The sequence below is a fragment of the Schistocerca serialis genome, chromosome 4 (assembly GCF_023864345.2).
Source record: "Schistocerca serialis cubense isolate TAMUIC-IGC-003099 chromosome 4, iqSchSeri2.2, whole genome shotgun sequence".
In the NCBI taxonomy this organism is placed as follows: Eukaryota; Metazoa; Arthropoda; class Insecta; order Orthoptera; family Acrididae; genus Schistocerca; species Schistocerca serialis.
In genome coordinates this window covers 34,457,507-34,476,740 of record NC_064641.1, presented here as the reverse complement: position 1 = coordinate 34,476,740, position 19,234 = coordinate 34,457,507, and the positions used below count along the sequence as shown (strand labels likewise).

The 19,234-nt window shown below is 40.6% G+C and overlaps 1 protein-coding gene across 1 annotated transcript in view; it reads right to left on the bottom strand.

The window, feature by feature from the left end:
- The window catches only part of LOC126473892 (facilitated trehalose transporter Tret1-like), a 140,089-nt gene that overhangs the window by 62,747 nt on the left and 58,108 nt on the right, over window positions 1-19,234 (bottom strand). The window contains exon 2 of the mRNA XM_050101232.1: window positions 1,719-2,050. Coding sequence (XP_049957189.1) covers window positions 1,719-2,050 — 332 coding nt within the window. The remainder of the gene's footprint in view (window positions 1-1,718; window positions 2,051-19,234) is intronic.

Below are 19,234 nucleotides of genomic sequence, written 5' to 3'. Positions count from 1 at the left end.
AAATCTTGCTTCGTATTGCTATTTTTGTACCTGCCTACCTTAAGGAAAGGAGTCAACACTTAGAGAAAGAGGAATATTCAATACACTGACATCCCATCTGTCATTCGTCCTGTGTTCATGGAGAAGGATTGCCACTTCCAGTTTCCCCACGTGTACCACCATCAAGCAGTGATAGCGATAATGCTGAACCAACACATACAGCCGAAAAAGTGCAGTCGACTGCCAATGATACTGACCCTAAATTTAGCCCAATGACGTCATTTGGGGAACCACGCAAACTCACATGGTGTGAACTTAGCGATCTGATAAGGGATTTAGATCCCGTACTCTTTCTTACCTTCACGACTGCAGAAGTGGAATCTCTCCACTGACACAGTATGTGATTCTGTGTTTCGGGAGTCGCATGTGCTGCCTTAACTAAAGAAAGTTATACCATGTTGAAATACGCTGATCAGGCAGAACATTATGGCCACCGACCTATTATCGATACAAACCTATCCAGGCGTAAGTCTGCACGGCTGGATGGTAACGTGCTTGCCTCCAATTCAAGCTGGCCTGGGTTCGATTCCCGGCCGGGTTGGAGATTTTCTCCGCTAGGGGACTGGGTGTTGTGTTGTCCTCATCGTCATTTCATCCTCAGCACCGGCGCGCAAGTCGCCCAATGTGGCGTCGAATGAAATAAGACTTGCGCTTGGCGGTCGAACTTCCCCGAATAGGGGCCTCCCGGCCAACGATGCCATATGCTCATTTAATTTCACCTATCCAGGCGATAGCAGTGTCACCTGGCAAGGAATAGCTGATATTCGGACACACACATGTTGCATATAGTATCAGTGAGTGTGCTGTCCGTGTGAAGAATGGCGAAGGGGTACTATCTATCAGAGTTTGACTGAGGACAGATTCTGATGACATGGAGGCTCAGCATAAGCAGTTTGGAAACTGAACGAATTGTCGGGTGGTCGAGGAGCGCTGTGGAGTATGTCTTCAGTGCATGGCGAAGCGAAGGTGAAAGGACATACGTATGTGTTAGGGTTGGGCGGCCACCCTTCATTTCAGATGTCGGACGTTGTAAGCTGGGCACAGTGGTAAAACAGGACAGGCAGCGAACTGTGGTGGAACTAACATCAGACTTTAATGCTGGATGGAGTACAAGGGTGTCTGAACACACAGTGCACCCAACACTCCTAATAATAATCCCATGCAGCTGACGACCCATGTATGTGGCAGTGTTCACGCCATGACATTGAAAACTATGACTCTAATGGGTACGTCACCATAGGCACTGGAATCTGACACAGTGGCAGAGTGAATACCGATACCTTCTTCATCATACTGATGGGAGGGCGCGAATTCGTCGTCTTCCAGGGCAATAGCTCCTTGGCACCTGTACTGTGGGACAGAGACCAGCTGGTGGCAGCTCCGTTATGCTCTGGGAAACATTCACGTGGGCGTGCGTGGCTCCAGTGGAGCTCGTGCAATGCATCACGATGGCCAAAAAGTATCGTACTGTACACTGGGTGCAGGCCATGTACACCCCTTCATGACGGTCATGTTTCCCAGTGGCATTTTTCAACATGAGAATGTGGCATGTCACAAGGCCAGGAGTTTGATGGATTGGTTTGAGGAGCACAGTGGCGAGTATAGTGATATTGCAATGTCTAGAAGCCCTCGGGTACAGCCAAGTGCAAGCACGAAAACGGGAGAGGAGCGACGTGTACCTGAGCGATCTCCCCCACGTAGGTCGGCATGGCGGCGAAGATGAGTCCGACGCCGAGGCCGGACACGAAGCGCACGACGCACAGCCAGACGGGTTCGTACTCGCAGAAGATGAGCGCCACCCAGCTGAGCACGATGGGCGCGGCGCCCAGCATGACGGTGGCCTTGCGGCCCAGCCTGTCGGACAGCCAGCCGCCCAGCCAGGGGCCCACGGCGGCGCCCAGCGACGGCAGAGACCCCGCCCACGAGCCCTGCGACGGGGTCAGGCTCATCTTGGGCAGCGCCGGCGACGACCACGCCATTACGATGCCGCCCGCCAGCATCGCCAGGTCGCCTGTCGGCAGCCATCAAAACTCTGCCAAACACCGTCATCCCTAAGACAGCTTACACATCCGTCTGTCGCATCTCTCCTCCAAGCCTCCCTGTCGACAACTAAATACTACAGACCTTAAAACGAGAGAGATGGAGCAGTGGTTAGCACACTGGAATCGCATTCCGAAAGACGACGGTTCAAACCTGCGGCCGGCCATGCTGATTTGGGTTTTCCGTGATTTCCCTACATCGCAAATGCTGGGATGGTTCCTTTGAAAGGGCGCTGCCGATTTCCTTCCCCATCCTTCCATAATCCGATGGGACAGATGACCTCGCTGTTTGGTTCCATCCCCCAAATCAACCAACCAACCAACGGACCTTAAGCATGGACATGTACTAAATGGTTCAAATGGCTCTGAGCACTATGGGACTTAACTTCTGAGGTCATCAGTCCCTTACAACTCAGAACCACTTAAACCTAACTAACCTAAGGACACCACACACGTCCATGCCCGAGGCAGGATTCGAACCTGCGACCGTAGCGGTCGCGCGGTTTCAGACTGTAGCGCCTAGAACCGCTCAGCCACTCCGGCCGGCGGACATGTACTGCTTGTCACTGTACTTAAGTAGGAAGAATTTTTGTCTGTGTTAACTGATTTCTTCCGTCACCTCTCGGCAAAATAACTTTACAATTACAAATAAAAAAGACAGTATTTTGCATCCAGAATCAGATTTTCACTCTGCAGCGGAGTGTGCGCTGATATGAAACTTCCTGGCAGATTAAAACTGTGTGCCCGACCGAGACTCGAAGTCGGGACCTTTGCCTTTCGCGGGCAAGTGCTCTACCAACTGAGCTACCGAAGCACGTCTCACGTCCGGTACTCACAGCTTTACTTCTGCCAGTACCTCGTCTCCTACCTTCCAAACTTTACAGAAGCTCTCCTGCGAAGCTTGCAGAACTAGCACTCCTGAAAGAAAGGATATAGCGGAGACATGGCTTAGCCACAGCCTGGGGGATGTTTCCAGAATGAGATTTTCACTCTGCAGCGGAGTGTGCGCTGATATGAAACTTCCTGGCAGATTAAAACTGGGCTTCTGTAAAGTTTGGAAGGTAGGAGACGAGGTACTGGCAGAAGTAAAGCTGTGAGTACTGGACGTGAGTCGTGCTTCGGTAGCTCAGTTGGTAGAGCACTTGCCCGCGAAAGGCAAAGGTCCCGAGTTCGAGTCTCGGTCGGGCACACAGTTTTAATCTGCCAGGAAGTTTCAGTATTTTGGATGTTCTACAGTTTTAATATAATCATACACTGCAGGCTTTCGTTGCTGGTATTTGCGTCCTGAATGATTTTTTGTTTTATCTACATGAGGCCATGGTCCAAAGTATATTTCTCTGCCTAATATTTTACATCCCAAAGCTGATGATGTCTTTAGCATTAAAAATCGGAACATGAAGCAAAGAAATATGCCTTGGGCCACGGCCTAATGCCCACACAACATAAATCATCAGGTATTAAACTTATTTCGTTAAGCAGTTTTAGCTTACAGGGCTGTCGCCGGGTCTCAAGTGACTATCGTCATCAAAGAGGATCCAGTACTATGAACAACATTGAAAAATATTTTACAGATTGAGCCTGAGATGCAGATTAGATTAGATTAATTATTCATTCTATAGACCCAGAAAAGAGGGGATCCTCTTGGGTGTGGAAAATGTGAGACAAACACATTACAAAAACTTAATTTGAAAAACCTGAGTTTCATTAATTTTAATGGTCCTCAGTCAATAAACAGTAACATTATGTACATGAATTAAAATTAAACTAATATTTACAGGTTTAATATTTACATCTACTTTCATTAAATCCATCATTCACACAGTAGCTAGTTACTTGGCTATTACAATCAAGTATTGTCAAATATTAAAGTAAATTGTTCATTCCAATGATCCTCAGTTAAGAACAGTTAAATTATGTACAATATTTAAACCTAACCTTCCACAATTTACAGACTTGAGACTTACATCTGCTTTCCATACATCCATCATTCACGCAGTAGGTAGTTCCTTGGCTGCTACAACCAAGTATTGTCAAAAATGAAAGTATAATAAATTTTCATTAAAATGGTCTACTGCACTTGTTGAAATCCCTGGATGGAATAGAAGCAGTTGGCCACCAAAAATTATTTTAAATTATGTTTAAATTGTGCCTTGTCTGAAACTAAACTCTTAATGGTTGCTGGTAACTCATTGAAAATATGTTTTGCTGAATACTGGACTCCTTTCTGGGCAAGAGTAAGTGATTTTAAATTTTTATGTATACTGTTCTTATTCCTAGTATTGACACTGTGTACTAAGCAGTTAGTTGGAAAAAGAGATGTATTATTTACAATAAACTTCATTAAGGAATAAATATACTGACAAGCTGTGGTTAGTATGCCCAATTCTTTGAATAGGTTTCGACATGATGTTCTTGGATTTACACTACACATTACTCTTATTATATGCTTCTGTAATCTAAAAATTTTTTCTTGGTTTGTAAAGTTACCCCAAACTATGATACCATGTGACATAATGGAGTGAAAATAAGCAAAATATGCCAGTTTTTTTTATATTTATATCTCCTATGGCTGACATCATTTGCATTGCAAACACAGACTTGTTTAGGCGCTTTAGCATTTCGTTAGTATGTCGCTCCCAACTGAATTTATTATCCAGTTGTAATCCCAAGAATTTTACTCTCTCAACTCCTCCTATTTCCATGCCTTCATATTTTATACACACACTAGAAGGAAATCTCTTGGAAGTTCTGAACTGCATATAGTGTGTCTTTTCAAAGTTTAATGGTAGTGAATTGGCTATGAACCACTTATTAATGTCAGTAAAAATTTGATTAGCTGCCCTTTCTAAATTTATATTTGATTTACTATTTATTGTAATGTTTGTATCATCTGCAAATAAGAGAGACTTGGCTTCTGGTAATGTAACAGATGACAGGTCATTAATATATACAAGAAAAAGTAGTGGACCTAGTATGGAACCTTGGGGAACACTACATGGAATTTCTTCCCAGTCATATGATGTCTGATTGCCTACTGTTGAAGTGTTACATAATGACACCCTCTGTTTTCTATTAGTAAGATATGACTGAAACCACTTTGCAGCACTACCAGTGATGCCATAATATTTTAATTTACTTAAAAGAATGTTGTGGTTCACACAGTCAGAAGCCTTTGACAGGTCACAGAACATGCCAGTTGCCTCTAATTTGTTGTATAATGAATTAAGGACATTTCCACTGTAAGTGTAAATAGCCTTCTCAATATCAGTACCCTTATGAAACCCAGACTGTGACTCTGACAGTATGTTATTTTCACTAAGGTGCTTAAGTAAACGCTTGAACATATCCTTTTGAAAGACTTTTGAAAAATCTGGCAAAAGGACAGCAATTTTGCCCTCCTATTCCACTATTTTCCTATCTCTGCTACATATCCTACAGAACCACTGACGACTCTGATCCACTTCCGCATTTCCCACGCCACTACAGTCACACCAAACCCCGGAGCTAACAATTCTGTGGCTCGTCAGGTACTTTTCACTCATGGTAAGAATCTTACTTCAGCGAGAATATGTCAAATTAAATTACTGAAAAACAAGAAAACACGTTTACGAAAGATTAGGTCTGCTCTCAATCCAATGTAAACAAACTTACTTTAGTGACAATAAGTTAGATTACTGAAAAAAGAAGAAAAACACGTTTACAAAAATAAGGCCTAGTCGCAACTGTATGTAAACAAAGCTATTACCGTATGTGCAAATTATCCACATACCGGAACTTAAAATTTACGCTGTGTTTCGCAAAATAAGAGTTAAACAACAAAGGGGTACGCTTTTCTTAACTTGCTGGAACGGAACAGAACAATTAGATGAGATTCTATAAGTTTTCTGTGCTAAAATGTATGCAAGAATACGATCGTAACCCTACTTTATGTTCCTTTCACGTTTTCTGGAATAATACGTAAAGAGAAGTGAAACCTTTAATAGTAAGCTTGAAAAACACACTAATACACGTATTAAACTAGTTTCCTGAACTAAACTGAGTTTTATTGCAGTCTAAATCACTTATCTGTACGGCAGGACAAAACTCACGCGTCTCGCCTGGTGAAGGGCTACAAACAGAGTAAATGCCTCTTCGATACTGCAGTAGTAAATAAATTTTAAATGCTAAAGTTAAACAATAAAAATATAAAGGGAACAAACCAGAAAAACATTGAAGACTAAACCTCTAAAAAACTTTAATTAATACTCCCATTTTTCCAATGCTTCTCATACTGTGTTCCATCCTATTTCTCCATTTTACATGTATCTGTTTGTCATACAGCTTCCTTACAGTAAGGTCGTTTGTGTACCACTGACATATAATTTACCTGATATACTGTCTTTTACAGCTGTCACTTCTATCTTTTACTCTCTTCCTGCCTCATCTTCCACATGTATCACCTCCTCAAGCTAGTCATCAATACTCTTGCATTTTATTAGTTTTATTTGATTGTGCTTGTTAAGTTAATTTAAAATTTCGTATTGTTAATTGCATTGTTTTAATATATGTATACTGTTTTACATAAAACTTGGCCACTGTCCAGCTGCCAATGAGACTAAATCGTAATCTTTCACTTAAGGTGCCAATAAAATGGGCCACCCCTCAGAATTCGAAGTTCAGCCATCTGCGTGATCTGGAAACACTGTAGGATGCAGAAGTTTCTGAAGGAAGTGTTGTTTCCACTCGAGCTGTTGCAGTTATGTACCTTCTATTGGTCTAGTGGTGAATGCCGCACAATTTAAACACAAAACGTGAGTTCTAGTTCACTTCTTCCTTTATTTTTTAAAACACATTTCGGCTTTCTAACGAAAACTTCTAGAAACAATTTTGCCAAAGATCTTGTGGATGTATCAAGATCAGAACAGTTTATACTCCAGATTTTTCTCGCCCATCAACTGACATTGCCATCAGCTGCCTGACGCCAGTCGTCGACCGGTTAGGTCATCACGGCGTGGCGCATCTATCACACGTTTCTACTCATGCATTGGTACCTGGTAGGTATAAGCCTGTTTGTTGTTTTGGTTTGATTTTCTGCATGAAATAACTTCGGCACACTGAGTGAACAATATGCAGTAACATAACACATTTCGTTTGTTACAAGTATATTTAGCAATCATAATTTCCTTATTTGCAGCTCTACTTTTATCTTGCAGTTACATATTGGATTTTGTGTACTTCAATTTTATAATAGATATTTAAACGTTGTAAAATGGATTCGATAATGAAACACGTCTAACATTTGCTATTTATTGTTTGCTTTGTGTTTAACATAGGGATGAAAGCAGCAGAGGCAGCCCTAAACAATTTTATCGTGTGTGGAACTTTTTCAAGAAAGATCGATCTTGCATTAATGATTTTTCACATTCAAGAAATCTTAATAATTAACATATGTGTAGAACTGCGACCATTTACCTTCATTAGAAGTTTGCATTCAACAGGCAAGGTTCAGTAGTCGGATACTGGAGTACTACATGCTGTAATTCAAAGCAACAAAAAGCCAATATCTGACTATTACTGCATTTTTCTTGTATGGCATCAGTGAACTCCTTAAGCACTCCAGTGTAGTATTGTTACTGGTGATGAGTGATGATGATTTTATGTTAATTACTTAAGAAGAAATAAATGGCTGAGCCCTAACAAAATGCAAATACTCTAGCAAAGCACAGTGTGAACAGATAATTTTTTGAATTTGGTGGCCAAAAGTGTGTTGGTCAATGTAAACTTCTCCGTATGTGTGTGTCCATCCGCAGATGGTATTTGTTGTCGACAACTGCGGCACCTTATGGCTGCAGTGTAAGAAAAACGACCAACAAAAGTGCATCAAGTGTTGCTATTACAGGACAAAGACCTCCGCTGATTTCATAGACCAAACCAGTCAGGAGTTTGTTAGTGAAGTCACGCCTCAAACACTTAACCTTCTGATCAGACACCCCCACATATTGACCTTTCCCTCTTGTTATAGAAGGACTGTCGCGAGAATTTTATTTCCGGGCGAGAATGCACTTCAAACCTGGCTTGACGACGTATTTAACTCATAGTCCTGGAATTGAAAAACTACATGAGCATCGTCAGACTATTTAAGATAAATTGAGAGACTATATTGTTTATCATTTATTTTTTTGTTTATTGTAGTATTCAATAAATCAATAGAAAAACGCTATTAAAACATGCACTATATTAACACTAATGAATTACAACTTACCATGTTAGCTTGCAACGAAAGTCTATTTTAATAAAACTTGTAGAATCTGTAGCCCAAGCATGCCTACATCAGCACAAATTAGTATGATATTCTGCATGGTCTGTATTTAGATGCTGTCCTTTGCCATATTAAAGTATCGTGGAAATGTGGCATTTGTATTAGAGGCATTAAGAGACACTGTCAATAAATTATTCAGTGCTAAAATTTGATGAATAAAGTTGTATAATCACAAAAACCATCTATTATGTCATCGCAAAGAGAAAAAGGCTCTATTACGTATGCAGTATCACAAGTATCGTATTTGGCCCTTACCTAAGGGATACTGACAGTAGCAAGAAAATATGACGGAGAAATCTTAAGATCTCCTTATTCAATTTCGATCTGACTGCTTCTACCGAATAGGTAAAAAAGAAATACCCAATGATATTGGAACCGAGAATCAGTGCAACCTCCACTTTACAACGTGTGCCCATTGCCTTAGAGCTAGCAAATACCTGCAGCATTTGTCTCTCCCTCATTGGCCCAGTGGTGGCAGGGACAGCTAAATCACAATATAAAAATGAGACTAGTTGTACCTTCCATGTAGAACGACATAGCTTGACTCAAAAACATAAACTGATAACTTGATATCACAGAATAATTCTGTGCCAGGCAGGACGTAACTTGATGGTCACACAGCTTCCAAATCTCTTTTGTGTTGTTACGTAGTTTCAATTATATTACCAGCAGCAAGAATACATTTCACAGCCAATGTGTTTCTTAAAGGGGCTCATAAGTGAGTACTGGTGTAGCCTGTATCTTAAAGACACAGCCCTTGAGGTCCAGAATATAAGCCAGTGAGATTTGTTCCCTTTTCTACAATTAGGTTTAAGGACTAGGGCATAGTTGGTAATAATACTCACAGCCATCAACTAAAATATTATTAGCCGGCCGAAGTGGCCGTGCGGTTAAAGGCGCTGCAGTCTGGAACCGCAAGACCGCTACGGTCGCAGGTTCGAATCCTGCCTCGGGCATGGATGTTTGTGATGTCCTTAGGTTAGTTAGGTTTAACTAGTTCTAAGTTCTAGGGGACTAATGACCTCAGCAGTTAAGTCCCATAGTGCTCAGAGCCATTTGAACTAAAATATTAAAAATAAGTAAATGTGACAAGTATTTTTGTTTCTCTGTCTTAAGTGTACTGGAAATGGAAAAGCTCATTTACATTTTTGGAGGATCTCCAGTTGCACTATGAACACTACGATTAGGCAACACATTTTTTAATAATTACAGACTTAGAAATCATTTGTCTTAAGAATTACGGAATACTCCAACATTTAAGAAATTGAAGAAAGGATTACTTAAACGTTTTCAAAAACAGAACAGCTGTAGATTTTATAGTGAAAAATTAACCACTATCACCCAGCGGCAAAACGAGTCGTTAGAAAGCTTTGTAGATAGGATTAGAAAAGTTAATATTAACACCTATCAGTTGACAACTAGTGATGAAGCAAATAAAGTTATTTTACAAAAGGCAGAAGATAGAGCTCTGTATACATTTTTACGTGGGTTACCTCCTGAAACGTCCCATCATGTCAGCGCAGAGTTTCCTAAAAATTTTGCGGGAACTGTATCTGTGGCGACGGCTTTCGAAGAAATAGACATTGCCACCAGATACAAGGAGAATCGAAATGTATTTTCAGCAGGCGTACAATGCTTTAGGTGTGATCGACAGTGACATATAGCAAAAAACTGCAGACAACCTAAATGCACTAACTGTCAAAGAACAGGTCACACATTCAAGGAACGCAGGTCTAAGAAAGTTTTTGGAAATAGAAATCAGTTAAACTCAAACGGGAAGGTCGGAGCCGCCGCCAAGCGTTCCCAATAAAATTTCATGCCATTAAGGCTAATGTGAAGGGGGAATGCTGGTTATTTGCTACCATAAAGGATAAAGAGGCAAAGATACTGGTGGATACAGGCGCAAACGTATCAATAGTGAGTAATGAATGCATTGGAGAAAAGAAATATGACCCTCCAAGGTATAGACTGAGTGGAGTAGGAGGAGGTACAGTGAAGTCATTAGGATATACATCACTGATTTTCTATATTCACGGTGTACATTTTCAAGAAGATGTAGAAGTGGTAACAAAGGTAACTGACGGGTACGACGCGATCCTAGGGATGGATTTCCTGAATAAACATCACGCTAAAATCGACCTCAGACAGCAAACTGTAGAACTTAGCGGAATAGTGTTTCAGCTAGGTGACACCGCGTGCAAAGGGCCCGCTGCCGCAAGATTTCGCCAACCGGAAGACTAAATCAACTACACTGCGTGCAACGTCCTTGAAGGTTGATTCGCGGAATAAAATACCATGTGGCTCAGGAAAACTTTTCTGGATGACCGTTGACCCCGAGGTACCTACAGATACAATGTGTCTAATAGAGCCATTAGAGGAAAATGAGGAATTAGATGTATCACATTGTTTCGTATGTAGAAGTGTTGTACGGGTTCAAGACGTTGAGTGAGAAAGAAAAGTACCGGTACATATTGACAATTTCGGAGTGGAGGACAAAGAGTTGCATAAGGGAATATTAGTAGCTACAGTCGGTACTTTTGGAGAAGAAGATTTCATTTGCTCAGATATTAATGATGGTCAGAAACCAGACGCCTATAAAACCGCATTACGCCAGAAGATTGAGCATTTGAAAGAAAATGATAGAGACACGATAGAAGCAGTTTTAGTTGAGTTCCAAGATTTATTTAATGCAGAAGGTCCACTGCCAGCAACAGATATCACACAGCATAGGATCCCAACAGGAAATAGCCCACCCCCCCTTTATAGAAAGCCTTACAGAGTTCCGCATCACTTACAGCCAGTACTAGATGAATTTTTAGAACAGCATCTAATAGATGGAATTATAGAATATTCTGATTCGCCTTATAATTCAAATATCGTAATTATTCCAAAGAAGTCTCCCGACGGTGCGAAACGATAGAGATTTTGTTGTGACTACAGACACCTTAACGAACAAACTATCTCAGATGTTTATCCTCTTCCAAACATTACAGATATCATAAACAGTTTGGGTAACAGTAAATACTTTTCAACAATCGATTTACGTAGCGGATATCATCAATTGGAAGTTGCACCTAAAGATAGGCATAAAACAGCATTTTCTACCCCTGGAGACCACTGGCAATTTAAAAGAATGCCTTTCGGTTTGAAAAACGCACCAGCAACTTTTCAAAGACTACTCGATGGAGTATAGCGAGGACTCAAAACTCAGCAATGTTGTGTATATCTAGACGATATTAATGAATTCTCCAAAGACATTAATGAACATACTGTGCGTCTGGGTAACGTTTTCCAGAGACTTAGAAAAGCTAAATTAACGTTAAATATGGAAAAATGTAGTTTTGCGTTGACGGAGGTTACATACCTACGGCATGTCATTAATGAAAAAGGAATTAAAACAGATCCTCAATTAATTTTGGCAGTTAAGGACTTCCCAACACCACAACGCGTTAAGGTAGTACAAAGTTTCATTGGTCTCGCATCGTATTACCGAAAATATGTTCAAAATTTTGTTGAAATTGCCCAACCCTTAACCCAATTATTGAAAAAGAGTGCAAAATTTCATTGGTCTGAAGATTGTGAATCAGCATTTCAAACCCTTAAAGATAAGTTAACACACAGTCCAGTTTTAGCCTACCCAGATAATAATAAAGAATGTATTTTATCCTGTGACGCAAGTGGTCATTCAGTAGGAGTTGTTTTGACTCAGAATATTAATTGCGCGGAACACCCCATAGCTTGCGCTGCGAGACAACTAACAACGGCAGAAAGAAATAATTCCATAACGGAGAAAAAATTGTTAAGTGTTATTTATGGCATCAAATACTTTAAATGTTACTTGTATGGTAGGAAATTCAAGGTTATTACAGACCACACAGCTTTAAAATGGTTGCTTGGGTTAAAGGATCAAATACGCAATTCAAAAACAATTTTACTTTGAAGACGGTGTACTATACCGTAAAACAAAACTTGTACCGCGAATTGTTGTTCCCCAACACCTTAGACAAGAAATAATGGCAGAGGCCCACGATCATATCCTTGCAGGACACGGTGGACAGCGGACAACCGAAAGACGCGTAGCAGAGCGATTTTGGTGCAAACCAGAAAGCAGGATATTGCGCAGTACGTTCGTAATTGCATTGCGTGCGCACAACGAGCTGAACTTTCTCGTTTAAAAATACCCTTACAGAGGCTCCCCGAGGCTTCATGCCCATTTCAAATCTGTGGAATGGATCTCTACTGACCATTTCATAAAACACCTGCTGGTAATAAGTATGTTCTTACGATTATAGATCACTTTTCACGCTATCTAGCTATGGTGAGTCTCCCAGATCAGCAAGCAAATACAGTTGCCCAAGCTTTAGTTAACAACTGGATACTTAAATTTGGCGTACCTGAAGCTGTTATCACAGATCAGGGATCTAATTTTATGTATGAATTAATGAAACAGCTATGCGACTTATAAAAATACGTAAATTACGGACAACTCCGTTACACCCTCAGTGCAATGGACGCACAGAAAGAGTTCATCGGACAATTGGCAAGATGCTTAGTTATTATATTAACGAACAACATTCTAATTGGGATACCTATTTACCAATAACCGAGTTGGTATACAACGCCAAAACGAATGAAGCAACTGGTATGTCACCTTATGAAGTGGTCTATGGGAGAAAAATGCTATCCCCTTTTTATGTAATCAGGCAGAAAAACGGAAAAGTCGGAGAAACAGTAAAAGATTTCTCTCGAATGATGCAGGATGTATGAAAAAGGTTCAAAAATCTAATACAAAGGCTTTGGGACGAGAGGAAAGATTAGGTAATGCCCAAGCTAAAGATCCAAATTACAAAATCAGTCAGTGGGTGATGCTGTCAACCCCATACATTGCGAAAGGAAAAACGAAGAAATTAACAAATTACAGAGGTCCTTATCAAATTATTGAGATCACGTCACCAGTCAGCGTTAAACTGCAACTGCCCACCCAATCTACTATTGTCCATGCAAGTCGTTTAAAACGTTTTAAGGGCGCTCCAGACGTAATTCATCCAACAATAGTGTCTGCTTTTCCGAAGGGTGGAAGAAGTTCCCAAAGAGGAAAAAGAGTGGCCACACCAGCACAACATACAGACATGGCACCATACAATTTTTGACCAAGGGTGCGAATGTCCTAGTTGAATCTTAGTAGACTGTGGATAATATACAAATGTAAATAATTAATAAATGATAATGATTTTTTTAAGAAAGCAAGTGAACATAGAAACAGGTAGATCTTGTAGTTAACACCGCTTGTCGATACGTGCAATCACCAATGGAATAATGGGGGTGCTACGTCTTACGCGACTCACCCAAATTATAGTACCATATGTCATAATCGAATGAAAATAAGCAATGTCGGCTAATTTTTGTGCCGAACGATCACTTACTTTAGATACCGTTAGAGTAGTAAAAATGACAGCATTAAGTCTTTGAACAAGATCCTGAATGTGGACTTTACACGACAGTTTACTATCTATCTGAACGCCTAGAAATTTTAACTGTTCAGTTTCACTAATCATATGCCCATTCTATGAGATTAAAAAGTCAGGTTTTGTTGAATTGTGTGTTATAAACTGCAAAAACTGAGTCTTATTGTGATTTAGCATTAGTTTATTTTTGAAACCTTTTGTTTAATACATCCAGTACCTCACGGATAAAAGAGAATATCACATTTTCAGTTGTTCTAAAGCCGAGCTGTATATTTGATAGCAAGTTATGTGATATAAAATTATCAATTATCCATACATACACAGCATTTTCAACAACCTGAGCAAACACTAATAGCATAAAAGTAGATCTAAAATTGTCGACATTACCCCTTTCTTTTTATAAAGAAGCTTTACTACTGACTACTTCAATCGTTCAGGAAACTGACCATTCCTAAAGGAAGAATTATAAATATGGCTAAGTACAGGGGTAACGTATGCGGCACAGTACTTTAATATTCCGCTAGTCACTCCATTATATCCTTAGTCTCCAGTGATTTAATTATTTACTCAGTCTTCCCCTTGTCAGCATCACTGAGGAGTTCAGATATCAATCTCGGAAACGCATTTTCCGAGTTTTATGATCATCTGTAGAAACAAACTTTTTTTATTTAATTCACCAGGAATGCTCAGAAAATGATTGTTGAATACTGTACATATATCTGACTTAGCAGCAACAGAAATATTTTTACTATGGGCTGAATTTCTACAGTCGACCTTGTGTTGCTGACCAGACACTTCCTCCACAACTGACCACATGGTTTTAATTTTATTCTGTGAATTAGCTATTCTATTTGCGTACCACATACACTTTGCCTTCCTAATAACATTTTTAAGCTCCTTACAGTAATGTTTGTAAAGGACTACTGCAGCTTGATTGCGACTACTTCTAACATTTTGATATAATTCCCGCTTTGTTCTACTTGATATCCTTATCCCAGTAGTCAGCCAGCCAGGCTGCCTTTCACTGCTAGTACCCTGTTAAGAACGTTATAATGAAAAGCAACTCTCGAAGAGCATGAGAAATGTGTCAAGGAAAGCATTATATTTGTCATCTATGTCATCGGCACTACAAACATCGACCCACTCTTCTTCCTTAACTAGGTTTATAAAACACTCTATTGCAGTTGCATTAGCTTTCCTACATAGCTTGTAATTGTATGCAACATTTGTTTGAACACAAAAGCCTTTTAGTGTTAAAATTTGTGCATCATTGTCTGAAAGGCCATTCATCCTTTTACTACCAGAATGCCCATCTAGCAATGAATAAAAATATTTTCTATGGTTGTGCTATTCTTCCTCTGCACCCTGGTTGGGAAAAACACTGTATTGAATGAGATCTTATGAGTCTAGAAGATCTACCAACGTCCTTTTCCTTGCACAATCACATACAAAATTAATATTGAAGTCACCACATGTACCTAATTTTTATTACTTCCTATAAAGTTTTTTACGTACATGGCCACTACCGCATTCCGCAAAGAACTCCTTGAAAAGCAGCCAGCTGTATTCTGGTAAAGAAAGCCTCTGAACTGTCAAATTATTTAAGTGGTGCTCCGATATACCAATGATTTCAGAGTCATCATCTATAAGTAGTTCACTTACTTTATCTCTAATACCTCTTTTAGTTTGATGAAATATGCTAATTCCTTATCTGCTTGGATACCTGACCTCGTCTGAATGTGATTCCTTTGTTAGAGCGACTTCCTTTAAGCAGGTACACCTATCAGCTGACTTCAATGTAAAACGGTGCAGCTCTAACACCAGCTACTACAGGAATTTTTCCACGAGTGATCGCATCACCACCCACTACACTGACACCTATAAGCTTTGCCAGCCTCCCCTTCCCATATCTACTGAGGTGTAGGCCATGCCTAGTGAAACCCGATCCACTGACAGACTCAACTGCCACCACTGCAATGTGAGCCGTGCCCTCCGCCATCAGTGTCTTCTCCAGCCCCGCGCCTAACAGAAGCAATAAAATGAGGCCGATCATGACGCTGAAACAGTCGCACAAAGTGCACATTAGTGCCACCACTTTGAGTAGCTATATTTACCAGATCACCACCTACATCATATTTCCCGTCCCTATAAAGACTATTCCCTGCTCCACCCAAAGTAACTACCAGATGTTCTTTAGTAACATTCTTACATAGCTCCCCTATGCTGTTCGTCACCTGAGCCAACGCTGCACTAGGCTTCACAATGCTGGTGACCTGGTACTCGCTCCCCAAAAACTTTCTGCAACTGCTAGCCCACACCACTACCGTGCGAACTACTTAGCAGCAGAACCTTCTTCTTTCTGTTAGAATTTGCAACTGACTTAGGCCTCCCAACAGATGAGAACTGCTGCAAGCAGCTGCAAGAGGCTCCTCTCCACTCAGTTCTGACGGTTGGTCGAATCTATTGCATACACGCAAAGTACGGCGGTCTAAACATCCCCTCCTCCTAGCTGCCTTCTTACCAACTGGCAGTTCCCATGTCTCAGCATCCTCCATCCTCCTCAACCTATCTAGTTCCTCCTGTCGTCTTGTAACTGCACCTAAAGGGCACAGATCTTACGCTCCTGCTCCTCTGTCAACTTATTTCTATTACAGATTCTGCATTGCCAGGAGAGAACCTCACTAAAATGCCCACTGGCTTCCCCACTGCATTTCACCAATGAAAATACTTTGATCAAATCCCACACCGTAACCCACTACTCACAAACCTAAGACAAAGCCCACACTTCTCACTCATGGTAAATTGTTAACAGTTATTGAAAAAACTAAACGTCTACGTTACCTAAGTTCAAGCAGTAGAACTATTTAAAGAACTAACAATTGTGGTCTCGAAATTCTCTCTCCACTAAGAAAACAACAACTTTTATTAATACCACTAAACTACAACTAATACCAATACCACCAATTTAGTAGCTAAAACCAAAAGTTCAAGCGGCCACTAGAACACTCAACGAAATTAAAACAGTGAATGACAATTTTACTGCAATATCTCACAAAACACAATAAGAAACGTTAGCTGAAAACTGCAACACGAAATTTACTAAACGACTTCAACGCACAGACAACTCTAAAAAAACACAGTGGGCGAACGTTTCCAGAAATTATTAACTCGCTATTTCGCCAGAAACAGCACGAGTCACCTTTGAAAACTACTAAATTTAATAACTGTATAACAGTGCACTAACAACTTTGTCAGCACTTAAGAACCGCTACAGCTGCAACTGCATGCTGTGAAACGTAAACACAATGCTAATAATTGGATTAACGATTAAAAACTACTAAATTTATATATATATATATATATATATATATATATATATATATATATATACGGGGAGTTACAAAAAGGTACGGACAAACTTTCAGGAAACATTCCTCACACACAAAGAATGAAAATATGTTATGTCGATATGTGTCCGGAAACGCTTACTTTCCATGTTAGAGCTCATTTTGTTACTTCTCTCCAAATCACAATTAATCATGGAATGGAAAGACACAGCAACAGAACAAACCAGAGTGACTTCAAACACTTTGTTACAGGAAATGTTCAAAATGTAATCCGTTAGCGAGGATACATGCATCCACACTCGGTCGCATGGAATCCCTGATGCGCTGTGCAGCCCTGGAGAATGGCGTATTGTATCACAGCCGTACACAATACGAGCACGAAGAGTCTCTACATTTGGTACCGGGGTTGCGTAGACTAGAGCTTTCAAATGCCCCCATAAATGAAAGTCAAGAGGGTTGAGGTCAGGAGAGCGTGGAGGCCATGGAATTGGTCCGGCTCTACCAATCCATCGGTCACCGAATCTGTTGTTGAGAAGCGTACGAACACTTGGACTGAAATGTGCAGGAGCTCCATCGTGCATGAACCACGTGTTGTGTCGTACTTGTAAAGGCACATGTTCTAGCAACACAGGTAGAGTATCCCGTATGAAATCATGATAACGTGCTCCATTGAGCGCAGGTGGAAGAACATCGGGCCCAATCAAGACATCACCAACAATGCCTGCCCAATGGCAGCAATGAGTCGCATGGCAACACAAGCACCGAAGTCAACATTATCTTCCTTCAATTGGGCCAACTGGTGGTGAATCGAAGAACTACAGTACATACTGACGAAACTAAAATGAGCTCTAACATGGAAATTAAGCGTTTCCGGACACATGTCCACATAACATCTTTTCTTTATTTGAGTGTGAGGAATGTTTCCTGCTGAAAGTTTGGCCGTACCTTTTTGTAACACCATATATATATATATATATAGGGTGATAATTATTCAACTATATGAAAAAAGCATAAATTAGTTACAAACTGCGGCGTGCACAAACTTTCAAGATGTAAACGTCACTACAGATATTCGTATATAGGTTATGACATGTTCCATCGGCCGCCATCATTAGCGATGATGTGGTCCGCTGAAGTGTCGGAATGTCGATGCTGTTGATGACCTTCTGAATGGCTGTTTTCAGCTCAGCAATGGTTTTGGTTTTATTGCTGTACATCTTGCCTTGAATAGAACCCTACAAAATGCAGTCCCACGTGTTCAGATCCGGAGAATATGACGACCAATCGAGACCCATGCCAGCGGCCTCTGGGTACCCCAGAGCCAGAATGCGGTCCCCAAAGTGCTCCTCCAGGACATCGAACACTTTCCTGCTTCGATGCGATGGAGCTCCGTCTTGAGTGAACCACGTCTTGTCGAAATCAGGTTTACTTTGGATAATGGTAAGAAATCATCTCCCAAAACCTTCACGTACCGTTCGGTAGCCACCGTGCCATCAAGGAATATCGCACCGATTATTCCGTGAATGGACATTGCACACGACACAGTCACCCATTAAAGGTGAAGAGACTTCTCGGTCGCGAAATGCGCGGATTCTGTCTCCCAAATGCGCCAATTTTTCTTATTGACGAACCTATCCAAATACAAGTGAGCTTCATCGCTAAACCGAATAATATTAATTCCCGTCGTGCCCGCGACCAGCTGTGCAGTTTCAACGTCCTAATGCAAGCCCTTCATAAGTTATGACGATTTAATTTCATATAGTTCTATAAATGGCTCTCTCTCTCTCTCTCTCTCTCTCTCTCTCTCTCTATATATATATATATATATATATATATATATATATATATATATATATCTTAAACTGGTGGGGTGGGAAGTGTCCTTAAACTGGTGGGGCGGGAAGTGTCTTTAAACAGTTTTTAGAGAGATGCCAAGTGGTACTTTAGACAGAATCGATGTTGTGGTAGATTGTGTAGAACACCAATACTTTTAATTTCTGTGAATACATCCAGTTGTAGGTTGTAAAGAATGAATAAATGTGTCCA